The sequence below is a fragment of the Thunnus albacares genome, chromosome 10, assembly GCF_914725855.1.
Source record: "Thunnus albacares chromosome 10, fThuAlb1.1, whole genome shotgun sequence".
Classification (NCBI taxonomy): Eukaryota; Metazoa; Chordata; class Actinopteri; order Scombriformes; family Scombridae; genus Thunnus; species Thunnus albacares.
Window position 1 is genome coordinate 15,290,510 of NC_058115.1, and position 16,345 is coordinate 15,306,854.

General features: G+C 36.1%; 1 protein-coding gene and 1 long non-coding RNA gene across 2 annotated transcripts; one reads left to right on the forward strand and one right to left on the reverse strand.

The window, feature by feature from the left end:
- Positions 1–1,175: 1,175 nt before the first annotated feature.
- Positions 1,176–11,451, reverse strand: LOC122990978. The gene is made up of 6 exons (XM_044364567.1): positions 11,296–11,451; positions 10,157–10,480; positions 2,519–2,776; positions 2,207–2,431; positions 1,964–2,074; positions 1,176–1,417 (listed from the first exon to the last, which is right to left on the reverse strand). The coding sequence occupies exons 1-6, from the start codon at positions 11,342–11,344 to the stop codon at positions 1,176–1,178; spliced, it is 1,209 nt and encodes a 402-aa protein (XP_044220502.1). The 5' UTR covers positions 11,345–11,451.
- On the forward strand, positions 5,509–9,988 carry LOC122990181. Its single transcript, XR_006405280.1, has 4 exons — positions 5,509–5,900; positions 7,816–8,119; positions 8,655–8,721; positions 9,658–9,988. It is a non-coding gene; the product is annotated as an uncharacterized LOC122990181 (long non-coding RNA).
- Positions 11,452–16,345: the final 4,894 nt, after the last annotated feature.

Consider the following 16,345-nt stretch of genomic DNA (forward strand, 5'->3'; position numbering starts at 1 on the left):
TACTATGCTTGAGTAATATGGATATCTGTCTTTTAGTTTTGTAAGGTACTTTGTTAACTGGAATCCACAAAGACATAGGAAGTGCATCAAGCTAAATATATAAAACGTATCTTGTGAAAGGAAACTGACAAGTTGTTAAGTCACTCTCATTTTGAACTACCCCTTCATTTAGCTGTCTCACTTCTCCCCTGTTTCAGTATAACAGAAAAAGACAAAAATTGTGAACAACACACCCTGCTTTAAAAAGATGTTCCTCTTTTTCTGCTAACTCGCTTTATTAAGAAATCAAATCTTAGAAGCAAAAACTCCATACATTGTAGTTACAGGCAATTCTGAGATATAATAATGTAATTAGTAATGAAATTACTACATGTTATCTCCATCTACAAATTCCCCCAATGAAGTAACTTTAATTTAAGAGTAGGCAGGACAACACAACCCATTCATATTCATATGAACACCCTGTAATAAATAAAGGTAATAATGTAGTCTTAAAAAATCTACTGCAAATGATAAAACAATATTGCAAGAATGGAATCTCATGCCTAAGAAAAAACAGAAGTGTTTATGTAATGGAAACAAATTCATGCTTACTGTGAACTTCTCAAGAGACCAGACATTACATGCAAACTTATCTTTGGTCTTCTAGAGAGCTGAGGGAAGAGGTGGCTAAATATGAGATTAAGTCCCAACATGCACAGCACAAAACCTTTCATAAACCAATGTAAGAGCACACTGTGCACTGTGAGTTTTCAGTGTTTTAATAATTAATTAAATGTAAATATGCTTATAAATTAGAAAAGAGTAAAAATAAGGATGTATTACATCATGTAAAGATTGAAAAAGAGGATAAATCAGGAACTACTTGAAAATATATATATTTAAAGAAAATATTTAACATTATACAAAACTAGTCTATAAAAATTAGTCACAGTGTGATTCAAATGATGCACCTGAATGTTTGAGCTCCTTTGACAGGTTTTCATACTGATGCCAGTCATAACCCAGGAGTACATTAAAAATAATGAATAATAATAATATCTGTAAACTTTGATGGCTTGTATTCTTCTCATTGAAAATCTCATGAAATAAAGATAAGAGACCTTTAGGCATCTTAACAAAAACCTCCTCCATCTGCCTTCAGCAGTCTTTGTAAAAATGCTGAACACTGCATATCACCTGCTGTTGCGGACCTTAGCGTACACACATTCATCTTCTTTTGGTTGAACAGCTTTCCGAGGTCGCCCTGAAAACTTGACTTGACCGTACTCCACCTCCATCTCTGTAGTTTGCTGAGGTCGCCCTGAAAACTTGACTTGGCCGTACTCCACCTCCATCTCTGCCTTCTGATGCATCTGCCTCCCCGGCCGCTGCACGATGTTGACATCAGCATAGGTCAATTCTTGGTCATCTTCTTCTGTAGAGTGGAGGGAGGAACACATTAAACACTGCATGACTACACATACTCAGTGCTAACAATAGATTTTTAAGGAAATTCTTTGACATTTTGGGCAGTAGACTTGAAAAGACTAATAGCACTCTCCTGTTTGTACATTAAATATGCAGCGATAGCCAGGAGACGCTTAGCTTAGCTTAGCTTAGCACAAAGACTGGAAACATCTAGTCTGACTCTGTCAAAAAGGTTAAAAATCCTCCCACCTCTAAAGTTCACTAATTAACAAGATATAACATGAATCACTGAACTTTAGAGGTGCTGGTAGGCAGATTTTTACACCTTCATATGGAGCCAGGCTAGCTTTTTCCCTGTTTCCAGTTTTTGTGCTAATCTAAGCTAACTTGCTGCTAACTTCATATTTAGAGAACAGTGGAAACGATCCTCTTATCTAACTCTGCAAGAAAGCAAATTAGTGTATTTCCCAAAATGTCAAACTATTCCTTTAATCTATAAGTAGACAAAAAACAATGATATTTTAATGCAGTGATGAAAAAAGAAACTTTATACCTTTAGGTTTGTTGTTTTGCTTTTTCCTTTGACGACAGATGACTGCCATCCCGACCATTAACAGAATTACCAGTGCTGAGAGGACACCAGCTAGAACTGGCAAATTCTTCTCTGTTTTAGTAATAAAAGACACAAGAGAAACACAGATCTTTCAGTATCCATGTTCTTAATGAAAGGTGTTATTATGCAGACATATGCAGGACAAAAAGAGAAAAAGACATGAATGAGTTGGTTTTCACTTACTAATGTAAATGTACCATGGGTCATCACTGCTGGAGTTGGTCACAGTTTGATTTGAGGGTTTAATTGACACTGTGATGCCAGTCTCCTTATCCATAGAGGAGGCCGTAGTGTCTGTGATCATGGTAGGGGTTGTTGTTGGATCAATACACAGGGTGTTATTGGCTGAAAACACCCACTGTGATATGTTTGTCCCATCGGGTAAGGTGCAGTTGATGAATATGAAGCCTTCTGACAAAAAAACAGATCAACTGTGACTAATGTACAGTGTAATTATCAATTATCAAGCTGATTTCTAGTTATTTTCTATCTTACCACAGGTAGATATCTTCTCTTCTTTTGAGACATTACTGACGTGATTCCTGACAGAGCAGACCAGTCGTCCTGAGACGTCTTGTTTCAGAGTGATGTTGTTGGTCTCTTTATTTCCAGAGAGGAGCTGAGCGTCTGTCAGTGTGTGTCCATCCAGAGTCCAGCTGTACTGAGGACTGTCCGCTCCCTCAGAGGAGCAGGACACCCTCATCTCTCCCTGGGACAGACACTCAGAGTCCAGCCGGACAGAGGACACAGGAGCTGAGAGAAACACACTCACATGACTTCTTAATGTGGCCTTAAACATATTCAGTGTTTACAATACAAATTCATATACAGAAGTACAGAATTAAACGATTTAGGAAATGCAACGCTACACTGTAGTTATGTGGCAGACTTTGAGTATTTCATGTGAAATGTTTGTTTGCAAAGGTAAAATGTTGAAATAGTATTTGTATAGTAGTATGTGTATTTGTTGAAGTGTATTTACTTGGTTTAATTTTCCAAAGTCATTTGTATTTTATTTATTAATTGACCTATAATTCAAATGATAAAGCTGTTGGTTTATTATGAATAATACAAATTAAATTGTGAGATTAATAATAGCAAAAGTAGTTATTTACCTTGAATAGACAACTGAAGAGTCCGCTGTTCTAATACTTGTCCATTTGAATCAAAGATTATAAGGGTATATTCAGCACCATCAGTCCTGTTCAGGTTATTTATCTTAAATGTTCCATTACTGGGAGTAAAAACGGATCTGTCCTTCATCTCATTAGACACAATCTTATCCTTTCTCCCATGAAGTATTATTGTTGTTTTGTTTTTATTCCATTGGTATCTAAATATTTCTGAGGCGCTGTCCATCAGCTGGAGCACCACAGTTCCTCCCAGAGCTCCATAACACTGAGCTCCATCCTGTCTGCCATCACAGTAGGTTTCAATACCTGGAAAATAGAAAAACAGTTAAAAAAAAAAATTATTACCACAATTGTGGTCATTCCGTTTCTACTAAATTATTGACCGTGACAATGTTTTATGCAGGTGGAAATATTCATGTTTTAAAACAGAAACAACTCCGTCTCTCTCAGAGCACAGTTAGCATTACATGGACCTGTCAGTTAATAGTAATATTTAGTCACATTTAGTCATTTAGATTAGTCTAGTTTTAGTAAATTAACCTCAAACATTCATTACAAACTCATAATATGTTTTTCACATCCACAGAAATTTATTTTTGGAGATATGAACTTTTCCAAAAATACGTAATTATATGTGTTCGGGGAATTTGTATTAAATAATGCACAACACATCTTAAGTTTAAGTCTTAGTAATTTCTATGGTGCTTTCGATTAAAAAAATATACTGTTTTTATAAGCATGATAAAACTGAGTGCATTTTGTTTGTTTGTTTGTTGTTTATTTTAGCTATTTACTTAAATATCTGAACTCTCAGTGAAGAAGTGCGTTTATCCTAAAAGTTTAATTTAATAGATTCACCTGTAGTAGATAATAATTGCATTTTTTATTGTACATGCACATGGATGTGGAATTGATATCCAGATTTGCTATTGCTCTAAGAAACAACTTTTTGTGACATTTTTTAAAAGCCTGATGGACCGAAGAGAAACAGAAACATCAGTTTCAAACTGCTGCAGTTGTCAATTGATTCTTAGAACTGGATTTATCTATTAAAGTGATCAGACTTGATCCTACAGCTGCATAAAAAGTCATAGATTCACAACATGTTATTCACATAACGTTAAATAAATATTAATATGTCAAATAGTGAAACAGCTCACCATGAGAGACTCCGAGCAGCATCACCAACAGTCCAACCACAGCTTCCATGTCTCCTCACTGTTCAGCCTCTGTTGACCCAGTCAGCAGCTTTCAGACAAACTTCTCTACTTTATTGAATAGAAAACATGAACATCCTACACTGAACAGCCTGAAATACAGTCCTGTATGTGATCGGCTTCAGAGGAGAAGGTGTGGGAACCTTGACCAAGCAGAGCATCGTTTCTATTCATCTTTTTATAGACAGAGAGGGGAAAAGGAAGTGGTTCTCAGTGTTACTTCTCTTTTTAACCTCCAACATGACAGAGAGCCTTCATATGAACCCACTGACAGGTCATTATTATAACAGCATGTTGAGCTCATAAAAACACAACAAACTGTATTTTAAATTCAGGTTAATCATTAAAGTCTCCAGTCATGAAAAAGGCATAGTGCAATATATGCAAAGTGCAAGACATATATTGTATCTGAGTGATGGAGAATAATATTCAGTTCAACTAAAAAGCTTCATAAGAAGAAATTTCAGGTAAACACTGAAGGTTAAACAGTTAAATATTATGTTAACTGAAAATGAAGGATTGTGATCAACTTAAACACCTTTTAGTCATTTCTATCAGTGTGAGGATTTGAGTTTTTATCTTGTGATTTTGAACACTTTGCAGCAATAATGCAATAATTATTACTTTTTTAAACATCATCCTCTAGATACAGTGGCAGAACAGCATATTGTATAGCTTTAGACTTTTGTTTTATCAACCATTTATTTCCCTTGTGTCCTTTACTTGTTGCCTTTATTTTAATAAAGGGTATTTGCAATAATATCCTTATAAGACTATATAAAATGTTTAATCTCTAAACCAATCTACAGCCACAGGAACATTGTTATGTCTATTGTCAAATGACTTCATCTCTTGTCCATGAACTACTGAAAAATAAGGTTAAAAAAGCAACAATATGCCATAATTCCTAAATTCATTGACAAACTGAACAACGCATTTTTCTGCCATCAAACTGGGATTTGGTGATGACAACCGTTCAACATCTTGACTGTTTATTCATAGTTATGGGGAAATTGATTAGAAGACAGTTTAGCACAAGCGAGTCTTTGGATTATTAAAACTGTCAAACCAAACTTCACTTTAAGACATTTTTGTTTATATAACAGTTGGTGTGAGTGATGGTTGTGGCTGTTGTCATTCACTACCTGGCAAAGAAAGAAGATTATTCAAATCTACTGATTATTTCAGTTCCTCATTTATTACAGAAAAACACGCAGCAAGGTGCAAAAATAATGACATGCACTATGCTGTTGACCAGTGTAATGGGTTGGAAATGCCACATGTTAAGTTTTTATGTAAACAGACACCCCCTAATTTTTTATTAATTATTTGAACTAATCTAACTCTGTTTATACAGTTTTGACGTCAGGTCAATACTCAAAGATGTCAGTAGGCAGCGCTCTAATGCCACTGTGGATACCTGAGGGTGGTCACTTGTATCTGCTCTGCTCATGCGCAGCTCAATATTAAATGAGCATCGGCTAGAGCAAGATGCTAACTTTGGCTCTCTCCCTTATTAATCCACAGGTATGTTAAAACTTGCTTTTCTATGATTAGCTCTGTTTACTAACTAATGTAAATGCATTGCAATGCGTTCTGTGAAGTTGTGACATGGTATAGAGATGTATTTGGAACGTATTTTTGTTGCTGTATGTTTCGTGGGCGCCGCCATTGATAATAGTTACCTACGTGAATTTCGGTTTTCTATTATTTTGTCAGTGAAAGTTAAAGACCTTTGCATGTGGTAACATATGAAAATGTGTTTAAAAGATTGTTGTAGAGTATAAGCCAGTCAGTCGCGAGTTAATGGTAAATAGAGATGCTATATTCAAACCAGTTTCACTTCCGGTCGCTCGTTAACAAGGCAGAGTCGCGCCATTTTGTTAAGAGGTTAAGTGCACGTGCAAAGTGAGTGTTATGCTAATGTTGCAGAAAGGTTCTGTGTACGTTATATCAGTGTAGGATGAGTGTAACTGTGGTGTATGTGTTAAAATAGGAGTGATTGTAGTAATGTCAGTAAAGTAAATGTGTGTTTTGGGTAATATAATTTTTGTGCTGTATATTATATTTTACACACACACACACACACACACATATATATATATATATATCTTAGATTATATTTTATACATATATTACATTATATTTTAGTTAAGCCTATTCTTATTTATTTAGAAATGTAAGTCATGTTCTAAATTTATGTGAAGTTATTTTTCTTTAGACAAAATGTTTTATATTGTTTATTGTGAATTTGGTTTCAACATTTATTTTATTTTTGTAACATGTTTTGGTGTGAATGTAAAATATGAACCTTGTAGCTGTAGCTTTCAGGAAACTGACGTAACTGAGAAATATGTACAGTTTTATACTGTTGTGTCAATATTAAATGAGCATCGGCTAGAGCAACACCTGGTGTGAAGCTCACCTTTGTCACATCATCATCATCATCATCATCATCTCTCTCTCTGATCTCATTAGATTATGTCTCCCTACACTGGTAAAATGCAAATGTCAAGTAATACTTAAAGACTTCTGACATTGCACTCACAGCAATAAACATACATACAGTATTTTACACCCAATATTAGAAGATCAGAGAGTTTCAGTAAAGTATAATAACTCTGTGATGTAGAGTAATGTATTGCTCAGTATGCTCTATCGATCATTATTTGAACTTAAACTGAAGCATGTAAACATCTGATCTATTTTTGCTGGTCTCAGCAGAGTTTTATGAATCTGAACTGTCCATAAATAATGGTGACGCCTCTGTAAACCAGCAGAGGGAAACCTCACACCTACTTATACTAGTGATGAGACTGGAGGGTTTATTCAGTTCTCAGCAGGCATTAAAGGTACAATCTGTGATAAAAATGTCAACAAAAGGGCAGCTCACCTACATTTAAAACACAAAACTGATTTAAATGATACGTTGTTATATTTTAAATTCTGAACACACTCAAATATAAATGATGTCACTCTTTTCTGAATTAAACACTTCAGTCATATATGTTCACATGCCAACATTTTATATGTGATAGATTCACATTTTGGGCTTTAATACAAACAAATTTGTCAATAAAAAGCTTTGAATACAAAACTGCAATTTTTACAATATATATAGTTACTAAATTCAACATACCTATACAAAAGTGAAAATCATGTATCTCCAAAACATCAACCTTTGACAGTGCATATTTTAAAAATCCAGTGTGTTTAAATTGGTTTAATTTAAGAAGTAGGAAAATGTTTTAGATGAACTGAAGGATTAAAGGTGCTGTAAGCATTTTTTTTTTTGTTAAAATAAGTGTTAAATAGCTCTACACTGTGATTGCCATCACTGATATAGAGTGTTTGGTCAATAACATGGATCTCCCAGTCCCTCCGCTCTGAAGGAAACAGAAAATAATTTTTTTGGTATCCTGTTTTCACTTTATCCAATCAGGACAGAGAACTCAACAAAGAGGTGGTCCTCTCTGAGCGTTCACAGGCAGGCAGCAGAATTTAAGTGTGACTGACCATGGCAGAACAGGTGAAACTACCAATTCCAGCATTTTCAGGAACAGCTCACACAACCAAATACACCAAGCAAAAGAAGATGACTGAGGAAAAGAAAGAAGAAAAGAAAGCAGCCAGGAAAAAAAAAAAGAGACAGGAGTCATACAAGACCTACATTTATGTCAGTGGGGCCTTTGATCGCTGGAAAAACCTGAAAGCAATGCACAGCTAGCCGTACTGCTTCTGCACAGGTGAGCTATATTTTACTCTGCAGTAGCTATATGGATATTTGTTAGTCAGCTGCTCTTTCTTACTGCTGTGACTAATATTGTAAGGTGCTGTGGTGCAGACGGCTGTGCGTTCATGTGATGACGTGGGGAGGAGGGAGGGAAGTGCTAACTGCAAGAACAGACAGGAAGTTAAACAGAATGACAATATGGCTAACAGCCACTTTAAGTGTTTTTAATCCCTCTGTTTATCTAAAAACTTCAAAATCACCAAATTTGGAGATACAAGGTTTTAGCTGGACAGTGAGGATATGGAAATCTACAGTACAATAATTTCCAAATAGCATCAAAATGAGTTTCAGTAATAAAATGATAATATAAGCTCTATTCACAATGTGACATTCTCTTTTAACATAAATCGACACTTTCAGCTCATTTAGACATTAATGTGTCTTTGATTGTAACTGTAATTCACTTCAGCAGTAATGAAAGAAAAAAGTTTTGTACATTATCAACAGACAGTATCAACTGTAATGTTTCCTCTGTTCTATGATCACAGGCAGAGCCGTGGGGATCTGTAGGCTTTACCACTCTCTAAAGGCAGCAGTACACTGATTTCACAACAGGTCTGTTTACTTTTTAAATCTTTTTAAAATATGCACTGAGCTCATCTTTTGCACTGTGATAAATGCAGGAAACACTCACCAAGACTTTTTTTTAAAGGTACTCACTGCGAGCTGCTGAGCTGTGAACATAGTGGCAGAAGAAGTTTTGTAAAGAATAAAAACCGGAGAGAGATTTCACAGTAAATCATGTAATTTTTATACCTATAAAGACACATGGCCAATCACTGCAGAAGACGAAAACCATCCTGATGGTTTCACAAAGTTAACATTCAGATGCAGAACTTCACAATTCAACCATTGCGAAGGAGTTCTCTGGATGGTCCTTTATTCGTGGTCTGGTGGAGGTTTCAACTTTGTTGTATTTCTTCTTCTTCCAAGCAAAATAGATGGCAATCCCAACCAACAGAGAAAGTACAACAGCTGCTCGCAAACCGCATACAAGCAGCGAGTTATCTGTTCAGATACAGAGAGAGAAACACAGATCTTTCAGTAACCATGTTCTTAATGAAAGGTGTTTTTATGCACACATACATGGGACAAAAAGAGAAAAAGACATGAATGAATCCACTGCAGCAGAGTTGGTTTTCACTTACTAATGTAAATGTACCATGGGTCATCACTGCTGGAGTCGGTCACAGTTTGATTTGAGAGTTTAATTGACACTATGATGCCAGTCTCCTTACCCACAGGGGAGGAGTGTCTGATCACAGACACTACGGCCTCCAGATAAACAAACGGACAAATAAACAGATCAACTGTGACTAATGTACAGTGTAATTATCAATTATGAAGCTGATTTCTAGTTATTTTCTATCTTACCACAGGTAGATATCTTCTTTTCTTTTGAGACACTACTGATGTGATTCCTGACAGAGCAGACCAGTCGTCCTGAGACGTCTTGTTTCAGAGTGATGTTGTTGGTCTCTTTATTTCCAGAGAGGAGCTGAGCGTCTGTCAGTGTGTGTCCATCCAGAGTCCAGCTGTACTGAGGACTGTCCGCTCCCTCAGAGGAGCAGGACACCCTCATCTCTCCCTGGGACAGACACTCAGAGTCCAGCAGGACAGAGGACACAGGAGCTGAGAGAAACACACTCACATGACTTTTTAAAGTGGCCTTAAACATATTCAGTGTTTACAATGTAAATTCAAATACAGAAGTACAGAATAAAATGATTCAGGAAATGCAACGCTATACTGTAGTTATGTGGCAGACTTTGAGTATTTCATGTGAAATGTTTGTTTGCAAAGGTAAAATGTTGAAATAGTATTTGTATAGTAGTATGTGTATTTGTGTGAATTTACCTAGTTCAATTTTCCAAAGTCATTTGTATTTTATTTATTAATTAACCTATAATTCAAATGGTAAAGCTGTTGGTTTATTATGAATAATACAAATTAAATTGTAAGATTAATAATAACATAAGTAGTTATTTACCTTGAATAGACAACTGAAGAGTCTGCTGTCCTGATTCATGTCCATTTGAATCAAAGATGTGAAGGGTATATTCAGCACCATCAGTCCTGATCAGGTTATTTATCCTAAATGTTCCATTACTGGGAGTAAAAACGGATCTGTCCTTCATCATATTATACACAATCTTATCCTTTCTCCCATGAAGTATCATTGTTGTTTTGTTTTTATACCATTGGTACATAAATATTTCTGAGGTGTTGTCCATCAGCTGGAGCACCACAGTTCCTCCCAGAGCTCCATAACACTGAGCTCCATTCTGTCTGCCATCACAGTAGGTTTCAACACCTGGAAAATAGAAAAATAGTTTAAAAAAAAATTATTATCACAATTGTGGTCATTCCGTTTCAACTAAATTAATGACCATGACAATGTTTTATGCAGGTGCAAATATTCATGTTTTAAAACAGAAACAACTCCGTCTCTCTCAGAGCACAGTTAGCATTACACGGACCTGTCAGTTAATAGTAATATTTAGTCACATTTAGTCATTTAGATTAGTCTAGTTTTAGTAAATTAACCTCAAACATTCATTACAAACTCATGCTGTGTTTTTTCACATCTACAGGACTTTATTTTGGAGATATGAACTTTTCCAAAAATACAAAATTATATGTTTTGGGGGAAACACATCTTAAGTTAAACTCTCAGTAATTTCAATGATGATTCCAATTTAAAAAAACATACTGTTAGTATAAGCATGATATAACTGAATGTTTTCTTGTTTATTTTTAGTTTAGTTTTTCTGAACTCTCAGTGAAGAAGAGCGTTCATCCTAAAATTTTAATTTAATAGATTCACCTGTAGTAGAAAATAACTGTAATTTTTACTGTACATGCACATGGATGTGGAATTGATATCCAGATTTGCTATTGCTCTAAGAAACAACTTTTTGTGACATTTTTTAAAAGCCTGATGGACCAAAGTGAAACAGAAACATCAGTTTCAAACTGCCGCAGTTGTCAATTGATTCTTAGAACTGGATTTATCTATAAAAGTGATCAGACTTGATCCTACAGCTGCATAAAAACTCATAGTTTCACAACATGTTATTCACATAACGTTAAATAAATATTAATATGTCAAATAGTGAAACAGCTCACCATGAGAGACTCCGAGCAGCATCACCAACAGTCCAACCACAGCTTCCATGTCTCCTCACTGTTCAGCCTCTGTTGACCCAGTCAGCAGCTTTCAGACAAACTTCTCTATTTCATTGAATAGAAAACATGAACATCCTACACTGAACAGCCTGAAATACAGTCCTGTACGTGATCGGCTTCAGAGGAGAACGTGTGGGAACTTTGACTAAGCAGAGCGTTGTTTTATGTTCATCTTTTTATAGGCAGAGCGGGAAAAAGGAAGCGGTTCTCGGTGTTACTTCTCTTTTTAATCTCCAACATGACAGAGAGCCTTCACATGAACCCACTGACAGGTCATTATTATAACAGCATGTTGAGCTCATAAAAACACAACTAACTGTATTTTAAATTCAGGTTAATCATTAAAGTCTCCAGTCATGAAAAAGGCATAGTGCAATATATGCAAAGTGTAAGGCATATATTGTATCTGAGTGATGGAGAATAATATTCAGTTCAACTTAAAAGCTTCATAAGAAGAAATTTCAGGTAAACACTGAAGGTTAAACAGTTAAATATTATGTTAACTGATTGTGATCAACTTAAACACCATTTAGTCATTTATATCAGTGTGGTGATTTGAGTTTTTATCTTGTGATTTTGAATACTTTGCAATAATAATGCAATAATTATTACTTTTTTAAACATCATCCTCTAGATATAGTGGCAGAACAGCATGTCGTACAGATTTGAACTTTCTTTATCAACCATTTAATTTCTTTGTGTCCTTTAATTGTTGCCTTTATTTTAATAAAGGCTATTTGCAATAATATCCTTATAAGACCACATAAAATGTTTAATCTCTAAACCAATCTACGGCCACAGGAACATTGTTATGTCTATTGTCAAATGACTTCATCTCTTGTCCATGAACTACTGAAAAATAAGGTAAAAAAAGCAACAATATGCCATAATTCCTAAATTCATTGACAAACTGAATAACGCATTATTCTGCCATCAAACTGGGATTTGGTGATGACAACCGTTCAACATCTTAACTATTTATTTATACTTATGGGGAAATTGAGTAGAAGACAATTTAGCACAAGCGAGTCTTTGGATTATTAAAACTGTCAAACCAAACTTCACTTTAAGACATTTCTGTTTATATAACAGTTGGTGTGAGTGATGGTTGTGGCTGTTGTCATTCACTACATGGCAAAGAAAAAAGATTATTCAACTCTACTGATTATTTCAGTTCCTCATTTGTTACAGAAAAACTGTAATAAATGAGTTGCAAAAATAATGACATTCACACTGTGCAGCACTATGCTGTTGACCAGCATTGGTGTCACATCATTTGTCCGTTACATTTCTGGTGTCAAGCTCAACTTTGTCACATCATCCTCTCTCTCCCTCCTGACATTGCACTCACAGCAATAAACATACATACAGTATTTTACACCCAATATTAGAAGGTCAGAGAGTTTCAGTAAAGTATAATAACTCTATGATGTAGAGTAATGTATTGCTCAGTATGCTCTACTGATCATTATTTGAACTTAAACTGAAGCATGTAAATATTTGATCTATTTTTGCTGGTCTCAGCAGAGTTTTATGAATACAGAACTATTCATAAATAATGGTGACGCCTCTGTTAACCAGCAGAGGGAAACCTCACACCTACTCATACTAGTGATGAGACTGGAGGGTTTATTCAGTTCTTAGCAGGCATTAAAGGTACAATCCATGATAAAAATGTCAACAAAAGGGCAGCTCACCCACATTCAAAATACAAAACTGATTAAACTCATTAATTGTTTCTAAATTTATAACAGCACTAGAAAGCAACTACGTTAAAGCTCTTAATGTTTAATGCTTTGAAAGGTTTGTTTACATCAGTAATGTGTGTAAACATGGGAGCAAATAAGAGGGGTGTTCCATCAACGCAGCTAAAGAAAGCTGCGCGTACTTGATATAGCCTGGATTCAATTAACGTCAACTTTCACTTAAGCCTCAACCCGTTCCACTAACATGATTCAGCCGTGTCTAGTCAACGCTAAATCTAGCCACGCTTGAACAATCATCATGTGTGCGTGTGCACGGGGTACATAAGCAGCCCGAACAGTCGAGTGTTGAAAAGACGATACTATGTTGCTGATAGGGGAAAACAAGAGCTGCGTTCTTTTCAGCAGCGGAACAAACCCTGCTGATGAAATTATATGAAGAATATAATGATGTCATCACTGAAAAGAGCAATACTGTTGCAATCAACAAGGCGAGGGAGATGGCTTGGCAAACGATTGCAGACAGATTAAATGCATAAATTATACAAGCCTACTTATTGTTTCATTTGTATTTATTAATAAATGAACATTCAGATCACTAGATACTTTAAGACTGTGGCTATATAATCAGTAGGCTAGATAATATCAGATATATGTTTAAAACAATGGTATAGGCTATCTTAGGAGAACTGACATAACTACAATGTATTTACTGTTATTTGGTCAGTTTGGTGTAGTGTGTGAAGCTTCTCTGACCTTGTAACCCTTGACCTATATTCATTCTTCACTGATGCATCTCAACAGGAACAATCTGAACAGCCAAAACAGAACCGGGCAACAAGTCAAAATACAATACAAAAACATTTTCCAGAGTGGTAAGTAGCCTATAATGCAATGTGAAATGTATTTGTTACCATAGTTGTTGAGCTTTAAATATGTACCTTTGTAGCCACCCAAAAAAAAGATGGAAGCCAATGCTACTGGTGGGGGACCTCTGCCAGAGGACCTCACACCTGCAGTGGAGCTGCTGAGCTGCAACAAGGGGCAACCACTAATTGAGGGAACTCCTCAGAAGTCATTCCCAAGGAGCTCGGGAGACACATGTACAAGGTATTGTCTGCTACTTTTCCTCCACAGGTATCAGTCTCTCAGTGATAATAACTAACAGTTGGCCTATATCTTTCAGTGAGTGGGGACACAATTTGCCTGCTGGATCCCCCAACTCAAGATGCTGAAGGCCTGACCCATGTGTGAATATGTCTTATCTTTGTCAAAACACTGCATTTTATGTAAATCTGTCTCTTTTCACTTTGACAACTGCAGTGTTCATCTATCTGCAGGGAGATGGCGCCAGCACATCTGGTGCCCTTGAAGATGACGACACAAAGAGCCTTTTCCAAACTAGCTCCCACACCCTCTCCCTACCTACTTCCACTCCATTTGCATGTTCATGTGGAGGGTGTGCCATATTAAGTGCCATCCCAAACCACCTAGCAGGGTGTGGAAGTGGGTTATAAATTCCTCCAACAGTGAGCCTGCATCGATGCTGACTTACTGAGCATGTGCAACATCTGTTGTGTTCGTCATAGAAGATGCTCCATGCAAATGGAAGTTCCGTGCGACAACCTGTAAACACATTTAATCTTAAACTGCTCAAACTAAGATGGACATTTAATATTGTCATACAGACGTTAACAATGTAAAGGTTATATTGTATTTAGGATCAAATATAGCTGTCTCAAGAGTAGAAAATGTTGTGTTCATTTGACTGTAAAATGTTGTATATTTACAGGGACTGTTGCAAAAACAAAGCAGCTCATACACATCAGAGTGAAAAATGAAAACATGTTCACCAAAAAAAGAAATGCCACCAAAGAAGCTTGGGAGTAAGTTTTATTTGTCTCTATAGGCTTAGGCCTACTGTGGAGTGAATGCCACCTCACTGCCCACACTGTTATAAGTTTATGTAGCCTATTATTAGTGTTGTGTATAAAAGATGATGTTTCTGACCATAACAGTTTCTTCACTATCCTCTCTGACATATTGCTTAACAGGTTCATTATCAAGGATTTAGACCTTGAGGGTGTTGTATCACCCAAACAAGTCTCAAAGAAATGGGAGAACATCAAAAAGAAGTACAAGGTAAAATTGTTGTAACAGAGTGAAATGACTATTGTCTTAAATGCTGTAGTGATTTCTAATATGTGTCACTATTTGCACTAGGAACTGAGAAGGCCTCCCACTGGGTCTGGAACCGACCAGGGGGAGGAAACCCCAGCCACATGGTCATTTTATCTTGACATGCATGAGGCAATTGGGTGCAAGTCATCTGTAACGCCTCCTGTTCTCATTGCCTCATGCATGTCAAGCCCTACTATACTCCCAGGTCCCTCTCCCTTCAGAATGTCCGATTCCAGCCCCAGTGACCCCCTAACCCCATCAGATCCTGTTTCCCTCCCTAGCACATCTTCATCCTCACCTGAACCCCCCAGCCTCCACCTGCCAAAAAGAAACGTGTGACCACTGAGCTGCTGATTGATTTTTACAGAAAGAAGCGGACAAGGAAGAAGAGCGACACCAGCAGATTACACAACAAACAGAAAAATTCCTTAGTTTATTTGAGGAAATGGTGGACAAAATGTGAAGTCTTTTGGTTTAAATTATTATTTATTGATATATATATATATGTATGTGTTTGTTTGTTTAAAATTAGTGATATTATTTATACATAACTTATGTTTCTCCTGTGAAGGAGGGTCTTTATTTTATTTGCAATGGATAAATAATAAATGAACTAAAGAAAATTGACAATCCCTTTGTGTATCCTTCATATCTCCTGAGACAAGAATGTCCACAACCTCTTATTGTTATATCCCAATTAGTCTCATGACCTGTATTATCTACACTATACTTCTGACCACAAACTGAGGTGCCATAAAGGAAAAGGTAATCACATTTATTGTTTCAGAGGGAAAACATAAATGTCATTAATGACCACAGATAAATTCTAGTAATGTAAAACAGGCTTTTAGTACTCCACTTATACTTGCAGTGTTAGAGTGTCATTGTATTGGCAGTTACATGCGAAATGTAGTAAATGCAAATATAACCCAGCAAATTGAATGTGGGTAGTAAAGGTAGAAGGAACAAATTTTGAATTATTGCATAACAAGTGTTCTTTAAAAATGGATCTTGACACTGGCATGTCTGAAAAATGGCTTATCTTCACTTGTACAAAAGATGAGTATGCAAGGAGTGCACTGATGTGGTCTATCCTACAAATATTA

Excerpts from the sequence above, each read along its gene's own strand:
- LOC122990978 (XM_044364567.1), bottom strand. The coding sequence starts at position 11,344 with ATGGAAGCTGTGGTTGGACTGTTGGTGATGCTGCTCGGAGTCTCTCAT. Across the intron at positions 2,075-2,206 it reads CCCATGGTACATTTACATTA|AGAAGAATTTGCCAGTTCTA; the intron begins GTAAGTGAAAAC and ends TTACTAAAACAG. Across the intron at positions 1,418-1,963 it reads GCAAAACAACAAACCTAAAG|AAGAAGATGACCAAGAATTG; the intron begins GTATAAAGTTTC and ends TCCACTCTACAG.